Here is a 17,657-nt window from a genome sequence, read left to right as displayed (position 1 = left end):
ATTAAAGCATTACTCCGTTTTTCTATGGACTTAATACACTAGATGCATGCTGGATAGTGATACGTCTCCAATGTATCTATAATTTTTTTACTGTTCCATGCTATTATATTATCCATCTTGGATGTTTGATATGCATTGATATGCTATTTTATATGATTTTTGGGACTAACCTATTAACCTAGAGTCCAGTGCCAGTTTCTGTTTTTTCCTTGTTTTTGAGTTTTACAGAAAAGGAATACCAAACGGAGTCCAATTGACGTGCCAATTTTTGATGATTTCTAATGGACCAAAAGAAGCCCCAGAGTAAAATAGTTAGGCCAAAAGAGTCCCGAGCCATCCACGACCCCTAGGCGCGCCCCCTGCCTCGTGGATGGCTCGGAGACCCCCTGACGTGAGACCGACGCCAAAAATTCCTATAAATACAGAAACTCCCAGAAAAGAAACCTAGATGGGGAGTTCCGCCGCCGCAAGCCTATGTAGCCACCAAAAACCAATCGGGACCCTGTTCTGGCACCCTACCGAAGGGGGATCCATCACCGGTGGCCATCTTCATCATCCCGGCGCTCTCCATGACGAGGAGGGAGTAGTTCACCCTCGGGGCTGAGGGTATGTACTAGTAGCTATGTGTTTGATCTCTCTCTCTCTCTCTCTCGTGTTCTTGATTTGGCAGGATCTTGATGTACTGTGAGCTTTGCTACTATAGTTGGATTTTATGATGTTTCTCCCCCTCAACTTTCTTGTAATGGATCGAGTTTTCCCTTTGAAGTTATCTTATCGGATTGAGTCTTTAAGGATTTGAGAACACTTGATGTATGTCTTGCGTGGGATACCCATGGTGAAAATGGGGTATTCTATTGATTCACTTGATGTATGTTTTGGTGATCAACTTGCGGGTTCCGTGACCTTGGGAATCTATGCATAGGGGTTGGCACACGTTTTCATCTTGACTCTCAGGTAGAAACTTAGGGGCACTCTTTGAAGTTCTTTGTGTTGGTTGAATAGATGAATCTGTGTGATGCATATCGTATAATCATACCCGCGGATACTTGAGGTGACATTGGAGTTTCTAGGTGACATTAGGGTTTTGGTTGATTTGTGTCTTAAGGTGTTATTTTACTACGAACTCTAGGGTTGTTTGTGACACTTATAGGAATAGCCCAATGGATTGATCAGAAAGAATAACTTTGAGGTGGTTTCGTACCCTACAATAATCTCTTCATTTGTTCTCCGCTATTAGTGACTTTGGAGTGACTCTTTGTTGCATGTTGAGGGATAGCTATATGATCTAATTATGTTATCCTTGTTGAGAGAACTTGCACTAGTGAAAGTATGAACCCTAGGCCTTGTTTCAACGCATTGCAATACCGTTTTCGCTCACTTTTATCATTAGTTACCTTGCTGTTTTTATAATTTTAGATTATAAAAACCTATATCTACCATCCATATTGCACTTGTATCACCATCTCTTCGCCGAACTAGTGCACCTATACAATTTACCATTGTATTGGGTGTGTTGGGGACACAAGAGACTCTTTGTTATTTGGTTGCAGGGTTGTTTGAGAGAGACCATCTTCATCCTACGCCTCCGACGGATTGATAAACCTTAGGTCATCCACTTGAGGGAAATTCGCTACTGTCCTACATACCTTTGCACTTGGAGGCCCAACAACGTCTACAAGAAGAAGGTTGTGTAGTAGACATCAAGCTCTTTTCTGGCGCCGTTGCCGGGGATGTTAGTGCTTGAAGGTATATCTTTAGATCTTGCAATTGAATCTTTTAGTTTCTTGTTTTATCACTAGTTTAGTTTATAAAAGGAAATTACAAAAAAATGGAATTGAGGTTGCCACATATGCTCCATCTTTTTAATGTCTTTCATGAAATTAAGGATTCTGATAATTGTGCCAAAGCTTTAGAAGAAGAATGCAATAAAATGTTTGGCACTAGATCTTTGAATGTTGAGCATGATTGCAATGTTGTTAGTATGAACTCTTTGAATATCCATAGTACTAATGATGATTGCACTAGTCATGATAAAAATGTCTCTTATAAGCATGTCAACTTTTGTGGAGTGCATAGAGTTTGCAAGTACACACCAAATAGGGTAGATAGATTTTGCGAGAGGCATAAGTATTTAGAACCTAAATGGTTGCAAGAGAGGCTAGATGTTTGTGCTAAAAATTTAAAATTTCTTTTCCATCCTTTTGAACTTTGCAATGAACGTGATCATTTAAATCTCCAATGCAAATTGTTTCATGATCGAATCGTGTCCAAAAATTATGATGACTTGATTTCCCTTGCACATCATAATGAACTTAGTTTGCTTTTGGGTTATGAAGAAATGAAACATATAACTAAGGATATTCCAAAATATAACCTTGAGAAATTTCTTGATATTGATCTAGAGGAAATTTATATGTATTGTGCGGTGAATTGCATTGAAAATCGTTATATTGCCAATTACATAAAGACAAGAAAACAAATAGAAGATGAAGAGAATACTAATGAAAGGGAAGAGACTTCCCAATATCCTCCTATTATTTTTTATGTTGAATCAGGTAACAAGGAGGAGCCTTCTATTCAACCAATCAAATTAATAAGGAGCTCCAAAAAGAGGATTAAACCCACACATAATGTCAAGAAGAAAAAGAAAATACGGAGAAGCAAAGGTAAAAAGGTATCCCTCTATACTATTGGTGCTATCCATACTATTAATGATGAGAGTGATTATGCTTATGATATGCAAAGGCCCAAGCTTGGGGATGCTATGTTTGATGAGAATGACATGTTTGAGAATTTATTTGCTGCAATTAATGTTTCTCCCAAGCTTTAGGATGCTATGTTTAATGAATATTATATTTTTAGTCTCCCAAGTTTTGATATGCAAATTTATTATGATGATAGCATGCCTCCTACTCCCTCCGTTCCGAATTAGTTGTCTTAGATTTGTCTAGATACGGATGCATCTAGACTCATTTTAGTGCTAGATACACCCGTATCTAGACAAATCGAAGACAAGTAATTCGGAACGGAGGGAGTACTTATGATGATTATATTAATGAAAGTGGGTTTGGAAGAGTGCCAACTTTAGGAAGTAATGATACCACTATTTTGGAGGGTGTTGAATCTTATTGTGATAATTATAAAAGTGGATTTGGAGAGGTCATGACTTTATTTAGTAATGATTCCACTATCTTGGAAGAGGTTTCAATCGATTATGATGAGAACAAAGTTGCTACTTATGATAATTATTGTGATGATACTTATGCTATAAAAAGTAGTGATGATTATATTTATAAAACTTGTCATGATTATGATTACCCTTTTTCTGAACTTTACTCTTTTAATGTGGAAACAATTTATAGTATTCGAGTTTCTTATGATACTCCCACTATTCCGAATGAGAAGAATTTTGCTTATGTGGAGAGTAGTAAATTTTCTATGCTTGTAGCTCATGAAAAGAATGCTTTATGTAATGGTTATATTGTTGAATTTATTCATGATGCTACTGAAAATTATTATGAGGGAGGAATATATGCTTGTAGGAATTGCAATAATATCAAGTTTCCTCTCTATGTGTTTAAAGTTTTGAAGTTATGCTTGTTTTGTCTTCCTATGCTAGTTGATTATTGTTCCCATAAATTGTTTGATCACAAAATCCCTATGCATAGGGAGTGGGTTAGGCTTAAATGTCTTAGTCATATTCTTCAGATGCTCTCTTTATGTTTCAATTCTTATCTTTTATGTGAGCATCATTGAAATCGTCATGCCTAGCTAAAAAGGCATTAAAGAAAAGCACTTGTTGGGAGACAATCCAATATTTACCCTACTGTTTTTGTGTGTACAAATGATTAATCTACTGTATTAATCATGTTTTATAGCTTTTGTTTCAATAAAGTGCCAAGTAGAACCTTTGGGAAGACTTGGGTGAAAGTTAATGTGATCTTGCTGTAAAAAATAGAAACTTTGCGCTCACGAGATTAGCTATCATTTTGACAGAAGAGTGCTTTTAAGTTGATTCTTTTTGCAGAAGATTGATAGACAAATTCCTCACGTCCACCAATTTATTTCAGAATTTTTGGAGTTACAGAAGTATTCGAGAGTTACAGATTACTACAGACTATTCTGTTTTTGACAGATTCTGTTTTCTATGTGTTGTTTGCTTATTTTGATGAATCTATGAGTAGTATCGGAGGGTATGAACCATAGAGAAGTTGGAATACAGTAGATATTACACCAATATAAATAAAGAATGAGTTCACAACAGTACCAAAAGTGGTGATTTTATTTCCTTATACTAACGGAGCTTACGAGTTTTCTGTTGAGTTTTGTGTTGTGAAGTTTTCAAGTTTTGGCTAAAGATTCGATGGACTATGGAATAAGGAGTGGCAAGAGCCTAAGCTTGGGGATGCCCAAGGCACCCCAAGGTAATATTCAAGGACAACTAAGAGCCTAAGCTTGGGGATGCCCCGGAAGGCATCCCGTCTTTCGTCTTCGTTCATTGGTAACGTTACTTGGAGCTATATTTTTATTCACCACATGATATGTGTTTTGCTTGGAGCGTCATTTTATTTTCTTTTGTTTTGCTTGATGTTTGAATAAAATACCAAGATCTGAAATTATTAAATGTTAGAGAGTCTTCACATAGTTGCATAATTATTCGACTACTCATTGATCTTCACTTATATATTTCGAAGTAGTTTGTCATTTGCTCTAGTGCTTCACTTATATCTTTTTAGAGCACGACGGTGGTTTTATTTTGAAGAAATTGATGAACTCTCATGCTTCACTTATATTATTTTGAGAGTCTTAAACAGCATGGTAATTTGCTTAGGTTATGAATTTAGTCCTAATATGATAGGCATCCAAGAGGGATATAAAAACTTTCATATAAAGTGCATTGAATACTATGAGAAGTTTGATTCTTTATGATTGTTTTGAGATATGAAGATGGTGATATTAGAGTCATGCTAGTGGAGTAGTTGTGAATTTGAGAGATACTTGTGTTAAAGTTTGTGATTCCCGTAGCATGCACGTATGGTGAACCGTTATGTGATGAAGTTGGAGCATGAGGTATTTATTGATTATCTTCCTTATGAGTGGAGGCCGGGATCGCGCGATGGTTAACTCCTACCAACCCTTCCCCTAGGAGCATGCGTGTAGTACTTTGTTTTGATGACTTGTAGATTTTTGCAATAAGTATATGAGTTCTTTATGACTAATGTTGAGTCCATGGATTATACGCACTCTCACCCTTCCACCATTGCTAGCCTCTCTTGTGTCGCGCAACTTTCGCCGGTACCATACACCCACCATATACCTTCCTCAAGACAGCCACCATACCTACCTATTATGGCATTTCCATAGCCATTCCGAGATATATTGCCATGCAACTTTCCACCGTTCCGTTTATTATGACACGCTTCATCATTGTCATATTGCTTTGCATGATCATGTAGTTGACATCGTATTTTTGGCAAAGCCACCTTTCATAATTCTTTCATACATGTCACTCTTGAGTCATTGCACATCCTGGTACACTGCCGGAGGCATTCATATAGAGTCATATTTTGTGCTAAGTATTGAGTTGTAATTCTTGAGTTGTAAGTAAATAAAAGTGTGATGATAATCATTATTAGAGCATTGCCCCAGTGAGGAAAGGATGATGAAGACTATGATTCCCCCACAAGTCGGGTTGAGACTCCGGACGAAAAAAAAATAGGCCAAAAAAAAGAGAGGCCCCCCAAAAAAATGAGAGAAAAAGAGAGAAGGGGAAATGCTACTATCCTTTTACCACACTTGTGCTTCAAAGTAGCACCATGATCTTCATAATAGAGAGCCTCTTGTGTTGTCACTTTCATATACTAGTGGGAATTTTCCATCATAGAACTTGGCTTGTATATTCCAACGATGGGCTTCCTCAAATGCCCTAGGTCTTCATGAGCAAGCAAGTTGGATGCACACCCACTTAGTTTCTTTTTGAGCTTTCATACACTTATAGCTCTAGTGCATCCGTTGCATGGCAATCCCTACTCACTCACATTGATATCTATTGATGGGCATCTCCATAGCCCATTGATACGCCTAGTTGATGTGAGACTATCTTCTCCACAACCACAATTCTATTCCACCTATAGTGCTATGTCCATGGCTCACGCTCATGTGTTGCGTGAAAGTTGAAAAAAGTTTGAGAATACTAAAGTATGAAATAATTGCTTGGCTGAAACCGGGGTTGTGCATGATTTAAATATTTTGTGTGATGAAGATAGAGCATAGCCAGACTATATGATTTTGTAGGGATAGCTTTCTTTGGCCATGTTATTTTGAGAAGAGATGATTGCTTTGTTCGTGTGCTTGAAGTATTACTGTTTTTATGTCAATATTAAACTTTTGTTTTGAATCTTATGGATCTAAATATTCTTGCCACAATAGAGAAGATTACATTGATAAATATGTTAGGTAGCATTCCACATCAAAAATTCTGTTTTTATCATTTACCTACTCGGGGACGAGAAGGAATGAAGCTTGGGGATGCTTGATACGTCTCTGATACGTCTCCAACGTATCTATAATTTTTGATTGTTCCATGCTATTATATTATCCATCTAGGATGTTTTATATGCATTTATATGCTATTTTATATGATTTTTGGGACTAACCTATTAACCTAGAGCCCAATGCCAGTTTCTGTTTTTTCCTTGTTTTGAGTATTGCAGAAAAGGAAAACCAAACAGAGTCCAATTGACCTGAAATTTGACGGAGATTATTTTTGGACCAGAAGAAGCCCACGGAGTACCGGAGATGGGCCAGAAGAGTCCCGAGGCCACCACGAGGGTGGGGGGCGCGCCCTACCCCCTTGGGCGCACCCCCTACCTCGTGGCCGCCTCGGAGACCCCCCTGACTTGTTCCCGACGCCAAAACCTCTTATATATACAGAAACCCCCCAGAACATAACCTAGATTGGGAGTTCCGCCGCCGCAAGCCTTTTTAGCCACCAAAAACCAATCGGGACCCTGTTCCGGCACCCTGCCGGAGGGGGGATCCCTCACCGGTGGCCATCTTCATCATCTCGGCGCTCTCCATGACGAGGAGGGAGTAGTTCACCCTCGGGGCTGAGGGTATCTACTAGTAGCTATGTGTTTGATCTCTCTCTCTCTCATGTTCTTGATTTGGCACGATCTTGATGTATCGCGAGCTTTGCTATTATAGTTGGATCTTATGATGTTTCTCCCCCTCTACTCTCTTGTAATGGATTGAGTTTTCCCTTCGAAGTTATCTTATCGGATTGAGTCTTTAAGGATTTGAGAACACTTGATGTATGTCTTGTATTGATTCACTTGATGTATGTTTTGGTGATCAACTTGCGGGTTCCGTGACCTTGGGAATCTATGCATAGGGGTTGGCACAAACTTTGGGGCACTATTTGAAGTTCTTTGTGTTGGTTTGAATAGATGAATCTAAGATTGTCTGATGCATATCGTATAATCATACCCACGGATACTTGAGGTGACATTGGAGTATCTAGGTGACATTAGGGTTTTGGTTGATTTGTGTCTTAAGGTGTTATTCTAGTACGAACTCTAGGATAGATCGAACGGAAAGAATAGCTTCTTGTTATTTTACTATAGACTCTTGAATAGATCGATCAGAAAGGATAACTTTGAGGTGGTTTTGTACCCTACAATAATCTCTTCGTTTGTTCTCTGCTATTAGTGACTTTGGAGTGACTCTTTGTTGCATGTTGAGGGATAGTTATATGATCCAATTATGTTATTATTGTTGAGAGAACTTGCACTAGTGAAAGTATGAACCCTAGGCCTTGCTTCCTAGCATTGCAATACCATTTACGCTCACTTTTATTACTTGTTACCTTGCTGTTTTTATATTTTCAGGTTACAAAAACTTATATCTACCATCCATATTGCACTTGTATCATCATCTCTTCGCCGAACTAGTGCACCTATACAATTTACCATTGTATTGGGTGTGTTGGGGACACAAGAGACTCTTTGTTATTTGGTTGCAGGGTTGTTTGAGAGAGACCATCTTCATCCTACGCCTCTCACGGATTGATAAACCTTAGGTCATCCACTTGAGAGAAATTTGCTACTGTCCTACAAACCTCTGCACTTGGAGGCCCAACAACGTCTACAAGAAGAAGGTTGAGTAGTAGACATCAGTCTCCAACGTATCTATAATTTTTTATTGTTCCATGCTATCATATTATCCATCTTGGATGTTTTATATGCATTTATATGCTATTTTATATGATTTTTGGGACTAACCTATTAACCTAGAGCCCAGTGCCAGTTTTTGTTTTTTTCTTGTTTTCGAGTTTTACAGAAAAGGACTACCAAACGGAGTCCAATTGACATGCCAATTTTTGATGTTTTTTTATGGACCAAAAGAAGCCCCTGGAGTAAAACAGTTGGGCCAGAAGAGTCCCGAGCCATCCACGAGGGTGGAGGGCGCGCTCCCCTGCCTCGTGGATGACTCGAAGACCCCCCCCCCCCCCTGACGTGAGACCGACGCCAAAAATTCCTATAAATACACAAACCCCCGAAAAGAAACCTAGATGGGGAGTTTCGCCGCCGCAAGCCTCTGTAGCCACCAAAAACCAATCGGGACCCTGTTTCGGCACCCTGCTGGAGGGGGGATCCATCACCGGTGGCCATCTTCATCATCCCGACGCTCTCCATGACGAGGAGGGAGTAGTTCACCCTCGGGGCTGAGGGTATCTACCAGTAGCTATGTGTTTGATCTCTCTCTCTCTCTCTCTCTCTCTCTCTCTCTCTCTCTCTCTCTCTCTCTCTCTCTCTCGTGTTCTTGATTTGGCACGATCTTGATGTACCGCGAGCTTTGCTACTATAGTTGGATCTTATGATGTTTCTCCCCCTCTACTTTCTTGTAATGGATTGAGTTTTCCCTCTGAAGTTATCTTATCGGATTGAGTCTTTAAGGATTTGAGAACACTTGATGTATGTCTTGCGTGGGATACCCGTGGTGACAATGGGGTATTCTATTGATTCACTTGATGTATCTTTTGGTGATCAACTTGCGGGTTCCGTGACCTTGGGAATCTATGCATAGGGGTTGGCACACGTTTTCGTCTTGACTCTCCGGTAGAAACTTAGGGGCACTCTTTGAAGTTCTTTGTGTTGGTTGAATAGATGAATCTGAGATTGTGTGATGCATATCGTATAATCATACCCGCGGATACTTGAGGTGACATTGGAGTATCTAGGTGACATTAGGGTTTTGGTTGATTTGTGTCTTAAGGTGTTATTTTACTACGAACTCTAGGGCTGTTTGTGACACTTATAGGAATAGCCCAATGGATTGATCGGAAAGAATAACTTTGAGGTGGTTTCTTACCCTACAATAGTCTCTTCGTTTGTTGTCCGCTATTAGTAACTTTGGAGTGACTCTTTGTTGCATGTTGAGGGATAGTTATATGATCTAATTATGTTATCCTTGTTGAGAGAACTTGCACTAGTGAAAGTATGAACCCTAGGCCTTGTTTCAACGCATTGCAATACCGTTTTCGCTCACTTTTATCATTAGTTACCTTGCTGTTTTTATAATTTCAGATTATAAAAACCTATATCTGCCATCCATATTGCACTTGTATCACCATCTCTTCGCCGAACTAGTGCACCTATACAATTTACCATTGTATTGTGTGTGTTGAGGACACAAGAGACTCTTTGTTATTTGGTTGCAGAGTTGTTTGAGAGAGACCATCTTCATCCTACGCCTCCCACGGAATGATAAACCTTAGGTCATCCACTTGAGGGAAATTTGCTACTGTCCTACAAACCTCTGCACTTGGAGGCCCAACAACGTCTACAAAAAGAAGGTTGTGTAGTAGACATCAGATAGCGGTCGATGTATGGAGTAATAGTAGTAGATGCAGGAAGAAGTCGGTCTACTAATTTTGGATGTGATGCCTATGTATGATCATTGCCTTGGATATCGTCATAATTATTTGCTTTTCTATCAATTGCCCAACAGTAATTTGTTTACCCACTGTATGCTATTTTCTCGAGATAAGTCTCTAGTGAAAACTATGGCCCCCGGGTCTATCTTTTATCATATATTAAAACTAAAAATATCATGCTGCGATTTTCTTTTATTTATTTTATTTTGTATTTTTGTCAGATCTATCTATCAAAAGCTATACAATTTAATCTCGCTCATAACCGTTGAGGGATTGACAACCCCTCTACGCGTTGGGTTGCAAGTATTTGTTGTTTGTGTGCAAGTGATGTTTACATAGTGTTGCTTGGTTCTCTTACTGGATTGATAACCTTGGTTTCATAACTGAGGGAAATATTTATCTCTACTGTACTGCATCATCCTCTCCTTTTCGGGCAAATTCCAACGCAACTTACAAGTAGCAAAGTGACATTTGATATACTTGTACTTCACCTAGCCGCTTCATGGTGGTCATAATTCACAAGATGATTTTCTAATTATGCATCTCTTTTTGCTTGTGCCGGGGTCTGTTTGGATGGAAGCCGGGAGCTAGCGGCACCCAGTTTGTCCGCTGATAATTGGCATGCCCTGGTTGGCAAGGCTGCTCTGGGAGATAACCAAACGGCCCCTATGTGTTTCGATGGAACTGGATTGCTTGCACCTTGCAGCATCTAGTGAGCAAACCTGTCGGGGGAGGGACAATATTTCCCGTCGGAGCCTGCTAGCCGGGACAATAGAAAATGAAACCACATCTTCATGAAATGTGGACATTCATAAGCAGCAATAATATGATTCGTAGTGAGCCTTCCAGATACAAATTGCAGAGTGCTCATGTGAAATAATCATCCAAAATCGTTGTAGACCCAAGGAATTACTATTTCCCAACCATGGGTGGAGTGAAATCCAACAAAAAAATGAGTAACATTTTTCAACCGGTTACAATGCACTTTTAAAAATAATCTTAAATGTTACATTGCACAAACTAATATGGACTCTTTTTAGGGTAATATGTATATGTACTTTTTTATGGGTATAAATGGACCCTTTTTTTAGCAACATGTGGACTTTTTTTTAGACAAATATGGACTTTTTTTACGGACTATGGACTTTTTTTAGGGGGTAAAGCCATTATGGACTTTTTGTTAGAAGGTCTTATTTCCCTGTCCCACAAAGAAGACACTGAAAATTAGTTTCTACTGCCAAAAAGGCCCATCTCAGCCCAGCAACAGTTAGACATGGCCGGCCAACCCGGCCCGTCCAAAGCCCCCCAAATATGTCTTCAATTCTTATTTCATTTTTGATTTTGAAACTTATTATTATCTGTCTTCCGTTGAGCCACACCGAAACCCCAGCACGAGCAGCCGCAATGGACAGGCTTATCTCTTCGCCGCTCCACCTCACCCGCGCGCCATCCTCCTCCGCCGCCTCCAGGGCCAGGCCCCGCGCCGGCGGCCACAACCACCTCCTCCCCGCCACCGCCGCGCCAAGGTCCTTCGTGCCCCTCCACGGCCTCAGGCTGCACCCTCTGGCGCCGCTCCTCCCCAGGCCGCCCCAGTCCCTCCTCGCCGCGGCATCCGCCTCCTCCCGCGCCGTCAATCCCGCCCCACCGGAACAAGATGACGAGGCCGCCGACGCCTCTGCGCAGGCTCCGGCCACCGGAGTCACACGTTTCTTCCAGAAGGTCAGTGCGCCAGTGCTCTGCTTTGTTCCCTTCATTCCCTGAACCTGAATTCTCGGCCACAAACGAACGATGAGCCAGAGGTGGAATGGATGATAAGGCGGCGAAATTTACGTTCTTGCCGGGAATATTCCACAGGTCGCGTTGGCCGCGGCAGTCGCCTTGGTAGCGGCGCTGGTGGTGGCGGCAGTCGGGCCGTCGTCCATGGTGCCGCCGGCGCTGGCCTCGACGCTGCACAGGCACTCCCACTCGGCGGCCGTCACGGCGGGCCGGAGCATCTTCAAGTCGGAGCTGCTGGGCAGCGCGTGGACGGGGTTCCTGGCCGGCTGCCTGCACACGCTCTCGGGCCCGGACCACCTGGCCGCGCTGGCGCCGCTCTCCATCGGGCGGTCGCCGGTGGAGAGCGCGGCGGTGGGCGCGCTCTGGGGCTGCGGCCACGACGCCGGCCAGGTCATGTTCGGCCTGCTCTTCCTCGGCCTCAAGGACCGGCTCCACATCGAGGTGCTCCGCACCTGGGGCACCCGCGTCGTCGGCCTCACCCTGCTCGTCATCGGCGCCATCGGCATCCGGGAGGCCACGCAGGCGGCGCCCTGCGTCGCCGCGGCGCTCGAGGGCGGCGCGCACCAGCACGGCGGCAACAACAGCGACGCGCTGGAGAAGGCGCTGCTGGGCGCCGGCGGCAAGAAGAAGGAGATCAGCTTCGCGACGTTCGCGACGGGGATCGTGCACGGGCTGCAGCCGGACGCGCTCATGATCATCCTGCCGGCGCTGGCCATGCCGTCGCGCGCCGCGGGGGCCGCCTTCCTCGGCATGTTCCTCGTCGGCACCGTGCTGTCCATGGCCAGCTACACCGTGCTCATCGGCACCTGCACCGAGGCGCTCAAGGAGAGGGTGCCCCGGATCACGGAGAAGCTCACCTGGGCGGCCTCCCTCGTCGCCATCTCCATGGGGGTCGCCATCATCGTCAGCGAGTCCTTCGGGGTGAGCTTGTACTGAACCACTGATCATCATCATCATCCCCTGCGCCTGCAACAACAACGACGACATTGCCTTGCTTCGAATCGAACGAATGAACCCGCCATGGAAATTTTGCTACGTCATGCCCTTCCTCTTGAGATCGAGCAGCAGCGACTAGGATGTAGTTTACGATTCAAGAAAGGAAATCTTATGTTAGAATTTGCTTAGCTGCTGCTGAGACGAGTGGCAATTTGCCGCCATTGTTGTTATGATGATCTGGAATTCTGGATGCACTACCAACTTTACTTGAGCGATTGGCCCGAAGAAATCAAGGAAATGCCCCGTTTCCTATTGTGATGGTTGCTTCTGGTTAATTGTCGTTTTTGTACCGTGACGAGGTTTTTCATGGACCAACCTTAGCACATTGTTCCTGAACGTAGCCTTAGCTTCTAGAGTATTCTTCAAATTTCAGAGGTTTGTGGTAGCTTAAAATTTGTACTTGCTTCATTTCTCTTGTCTCTGGTACGAAAAGGGAGAAAGGCTTGGTGGAACGAAAAAATGCCAGAGTTAAAATTCGTACAGATGTCATGATTTATACTCCCTCCATCACTTTTTATAAGCATTAGTTTTGGACCTTGATAAGTGACATACGTGTGACACGAACACACGGCAACTCCAAACGATTTTGATAGCAAGTTTAGAGACGCGAGGATGGCAAGTTTAGTGTCGTGAGGATGTTAACTTTCTTTTTAGATGGCAAGTTTCAGTTTTCTTTTGAGTTTTTTCTAGATGGCAACTTTAGTTGTAGAAAACGTCAGAGCTGGAGTGCTTCGTGCCACATGTATGGCACTTATCATTTGGGTTAATTTTACAGATTTGCTAATTCTCAGTCGACTGACGTTGAGACCCATGCAAGTTGTATGTTCCATCCATCACGTTTTATGATGTGACACACGGAACCATCGATAACATTGAGATCCGTGCGAGTTTATATATTTGTTGAGCTCTAGAAACAAACACTGCAGTATTTTTTACTAAATGACGGTTTTTTTAAACGCATTGAGTGTTTTCTGATATTTGTATAGACAAATTTATGTAAATGGACTAAAAATCAGTTAATTATCAATTGACTGAGACCTACGCACTCACTCTTAATATTGAAGCAATTTGATAAAATGACATACCTTTTCGGGGACTTTGATCTAGTGACACATCTTTCTTTTGATTCGATTAGATGACACACCTTTGATTCATAGTAAAATGAAATTGCTCTTAATATTGCTAGCAGGGTAGCACCACACGGTTGACAATACTAGAACTTCCCTCGTAGGCAAAAGCGCATTAATAGAAAAACACGGACGCCTCCCTCCCACTCAACCCCCCCCCCCCCCCCCCCCCCCGCCACCACCACCACCACAAACAAATCTAGGGATCCTCTGCCTCCCGTCGGCGCCGCCGCCGGTCAGCCTCGTCTCTAGGCCTTAGGGCAATGGTGGCGCGGTGGATCCCGGCCCTTACCAGCGGGAGTGCTTCGTTTTAGATGTTACTTCGAGTTTTGTTAGGGTTTGTGTCCTGTTCAGAAAGACCAGACAGTGGTGGATCCCTGGAGATGGAATAAGATTCTCCATGTCTAGCCCTGTCCCGGTGGTGCGTCTAGCATCATCACTGGGCGTGTGGAGGTGTGTCTCCGGCGGATCTATCCTTGGTTGCTCTGATCTGGTCGTAGTCCGTCTACGTTCGTGTGTCTTCGGGTTGGATCCTTCCAATCTACGCTACTCTTCAGTGTTAGCGGTTGTTGTTCTAGTGCGGTAGCCCTATGGGGCCTTAGCACGACGATTTCCCGACTGTCTATTACAACAAGTTTGTCCGGCTCTGATGAGAGAGGAATGATGACGGCAGCGCGCCTTCGGCTCGCTTCAGTGTTTGTAGTCGTCGTTAGGGGGTATACAGATCTGGACGTAACTTTTATTATTTCTGGTGTTCACTGTACTGCCGTGATTGAATATGAATAGATTGAAACTTTTTCCGCAAAACAAAAGCACACTAAGGCCCTGTTCGGTACGCAAGAAAAGCAGAGAAAAATCAAAGGAAAGGCGTTCCTGAGGAATCGGCACCTTCTATCCGGTTCGGCATGTAGGAATCTGTCTTAGGGCCTCTTTGATTCGTAGGATTTTGAAAATATAGGAATAGGAAAAGTATAGGGTTGGAGCCACTAGGATTAGCAATGAGTGTTTGGTGGCACAGGAAAAACAAAGAAATTGTAAAAAGAGGTTGGAGTGGATGTTAGATTCCCTATGAAATGTAGTACAAAAGATTTCATAGAAAAAATTCCTATGAGATTCAATCCTATAAATTAAAGAACCAACATAGAAAAAATCAATTTCAATCCTTCAGAAATCCTATAAAATTCCTTTGAATCAGAGGAGACCTTAATCTATCCTCTGAAAAGTTTGTCCCACCTCCGTTTTTACAGGAAAATAAACATCCAGCCATTCTTCATGTTTTCGCGAATGCCCGAGATAGTGAAAGAAACTGTTAGAATTAATTACAATTTGTAATTAGGGGAAAATCTCCCCTTGCCCAAACCGTCGTGCGGTTTGTCCCGCACAGACGGCTTCTCGCTCCTGCCCCCTGGAACTGACGCCTCCCTTCGATCGCGTCTCTCCAGATGGTATAAGTAGCGCCTGTAACCATCAATCAAGACAGAGATTTCACTTTCGATCTCAAACACGTTATCACGCACGTAGAACAGCCAGCGAGAGCAAAAGAAACATCAGAGAAAGGAGAAGAGAGGGAGCACTCGCCGCCGGTGAGATGCCTAACCTCGTTTCCTTCTTCCTCCGCCTGATCCGCGAGGATGGTCGTCGATACCGTCGTCGTTACCATGGAGTGGGTGGACTCCGGCGTTTCCGTCGCCGGATGCAAGCCATCCGTCGATTCGGCCGCCGCGCCGCTGGACATGGCGCTCCTGGCCGCCACCGCGCCGCTGGACGCGCCCCCCGCGGTGCTCCCCTCGCCCCTGGACGCACCCACGATGGTGCTCCCGGCGCCCGTGGCCCAGCGCCCATGGGGTTCGACCCCTGGCTAGCGGCCGGCCCGAGCGCCTCCATGGTGCACAGGGCTGCAGCCGCGCCTGCACCGCCCCCTGGATCTCCGCCTCCACCACCTCCTCTGCCGGCCGCGTGGCTCGCGTCGTCGACGCCAACGCCCGCCGCCGAGGCCGACGGCCCGCCCGGATACTGCCCCGTGCCGATGCGCGCCGTCGTGAACGAGGAGGAGGCGCTCGCCTTCGTCTCCGCGCCGACCGGTGCCTCCGGAGTCGTCCGCCTTGGAGCAGGCATGGAGGACGCTGACGCCACCGCCACGCCTCAACAGGAGACGGCCGCGGGGTCGAGCAGCCGCACTGAGCAGCGCTTCGGCCGCCTATTCGGGCGCGTTGTAGCAGCCCTCAACCACCGTCCCGGCCGCCGCACCGGCTCGTGGGCTCCGGCGAGCCTCGGCCTCGCCAGCACCGCGCCTCCAGGAGTCCGCCTGGACCCCGTCGTCGTTGCCTCATCTTCGGACGAGGAGAGCTCGGCGGGGCTGCGCCGGTAACCACTGGAGAAGAAGGGATGCGGCAGCGGCCACTCCTCCCCGCGGCGGCGCTGTGACCAGAGGGTGGGGATCGAGCAGTGGGGGGGGTCGGAGTATCCGACCCGTATCCGTAACAGCTCTCTCCCCTCTGCTTTATGCGGTGCGGCGGCGGATGGGCTGGCCAAAGGCCGTGCAAGCCTAGGCCCAGGCGCATTCGGGTCCTCGTGGTGGCTATGATTTTTTTTCTCTGTTTCATTGATCATTAGTACTAATTATTGTATTAGTGCAGTTTTAGACTATGTTTAGTACTGTTTAGTACCTAGTTTGACTGCTACTTACATTCTAGTCCTGTTCTAGATTACATCTGACTAGGACTTGTGTAATTATTAATGTGTTTATATTATGTAATGGATTGATAATATAAATAAAGTACCGGATTTCATCTGGGAAGTATGACATGTTCCATGTGTTTACCACATATCAAGTTCTCTTGAACATGTTTTAGCGATCGAGATCATCTTCTCTCGCACACCAAACTTGCAAATTTTTGAATATTTTTCTCCCTCATTATATTTGGAATCACAAGGTAATGAGTTGGGATCTACTGCTCATTTGCAGATTATCCCCTCTTACTGTGAGGTCTACGCTTTGTCATTCTCGACAAGCGATTACCTCCAACGTGTATTCCTTATATCTGAATTGTAGCATACACAAGGTAATGGCGATATAGCCTATTACTGTGAGATCTAAATGATCTTCAGAGTGTTATGTTCACACAATTGAGGTTGAGAATTTTTCAAGTTTACGCTTGAGTATCAAATTTTTGCATTCTTATTACAGAACCATGATGGTTTTTAATTTACCACCTGTAAATTAATTATCTCTGGTTTTCCCATGTAGGCAAAGATGACTGCCAAAGAGTTTGAGGAGCTTGCCCTCAATGGCCACAATTACCCTACATGGGCTATGGACATCAAGATCAGTCTTGCGTCCCGTGGGATAGCGCGTGCAATACAACCCCCGGAGACTCCTCTCCCGGCTGGGGCCACGCCGCTGACAGAACAGCAGAACTATGCTGCCTTATTCATCATTAGGCACCATATTCATCCAGATCTCAAGTCTGAGTATTTACAGGAGGAATCTCCTAGTACTCTGTTTCTGGCCCTCAAAACGAGGTATGAACAGCAGAAGGCAGTAGTCCTGCCAGAAGCACTCCATGATTGGACTCATCTCCGTCTTCAGGATTTCAAGTCCATCGGTGAGTACAATCATGTTGTTCATAAGATATGTTCCAGACTGCGCTTTTGTGAGAAGGAACCTACTAAGGGGGAGAAGATAGAGAAAACTTTGTCTATTATGCTCCCTTCAGATAGGATCCTCCAACAACAATACCGTGCTCGTAACTACACTGTCTATTCCGAGCTTATTCACATGTTACTTCAGGCTGAAAAGCATGATGAGCTACTTGCTAAGA

General features: G+C 44.2%; 1 protein-coding gene across 1 annotated transcript; it reads left to right on the top strand.

Annotated features, from left to right (window-relative positions):
• Window positions 1-11,243: 11,243 nt before the first annotated feature.
• Window positions 11,244-12,965, top strand: LOC109743935 (chloroplast protein FOR GROWTH AND FERTILITY 2). The gene is made up of 2 exons (XM_020303030.4): window positions 11,244-11,656; window positions 11,792-12,965. The coding sequence occupies exons 1-2, from the start codon at window positions 11,249-11,251 to the stop codon at window positions 12,647-12,649; spliced, it is 1,266 nt and encodes a 421-aa protein (XP_020158619.2). The 5' UTR covers window positions 11,244-11,248; the 3' UTR covers window positions 12,650-12,965.
• The last annotated feature ends 4,692 nt before the right edge of the window (window positions 12,966-17,657 follow it).

This window comes from Aegilops tauschii, chromosome 7 (assembly GCF_002575655.3).
Source record: "Aegilops tauschii subsp. strangulata cultivar AL8/78 chromosome 7, Aet v6.0, whole genome shotgun sequence".
NCBI lineage: Eukaryota > Viridiplantae > Streptophyta > Magnoliopsida > Poales > Poaceae > Aegilops > Aegilops tauschii.
This window is presented reverse-complemented; position numbering and strand designations above follow the sequence as displayed.

Coding starts and splice junctions, on each gene's coding strand:
- LOC109743935 (XM_020303030.4), top strand. CDS start 11,249: ATGTCTTCAATTCTTATTTCATTTTTGATTTTGAAACTTATTATTATC. Junction 11,657..11,791: donor TCACACGTTTCTTCCAGAAG/GTCAGTGCGCCA, acceptor AATATTCCACAG/GTCGCGTTGGCCGCGGCAGT.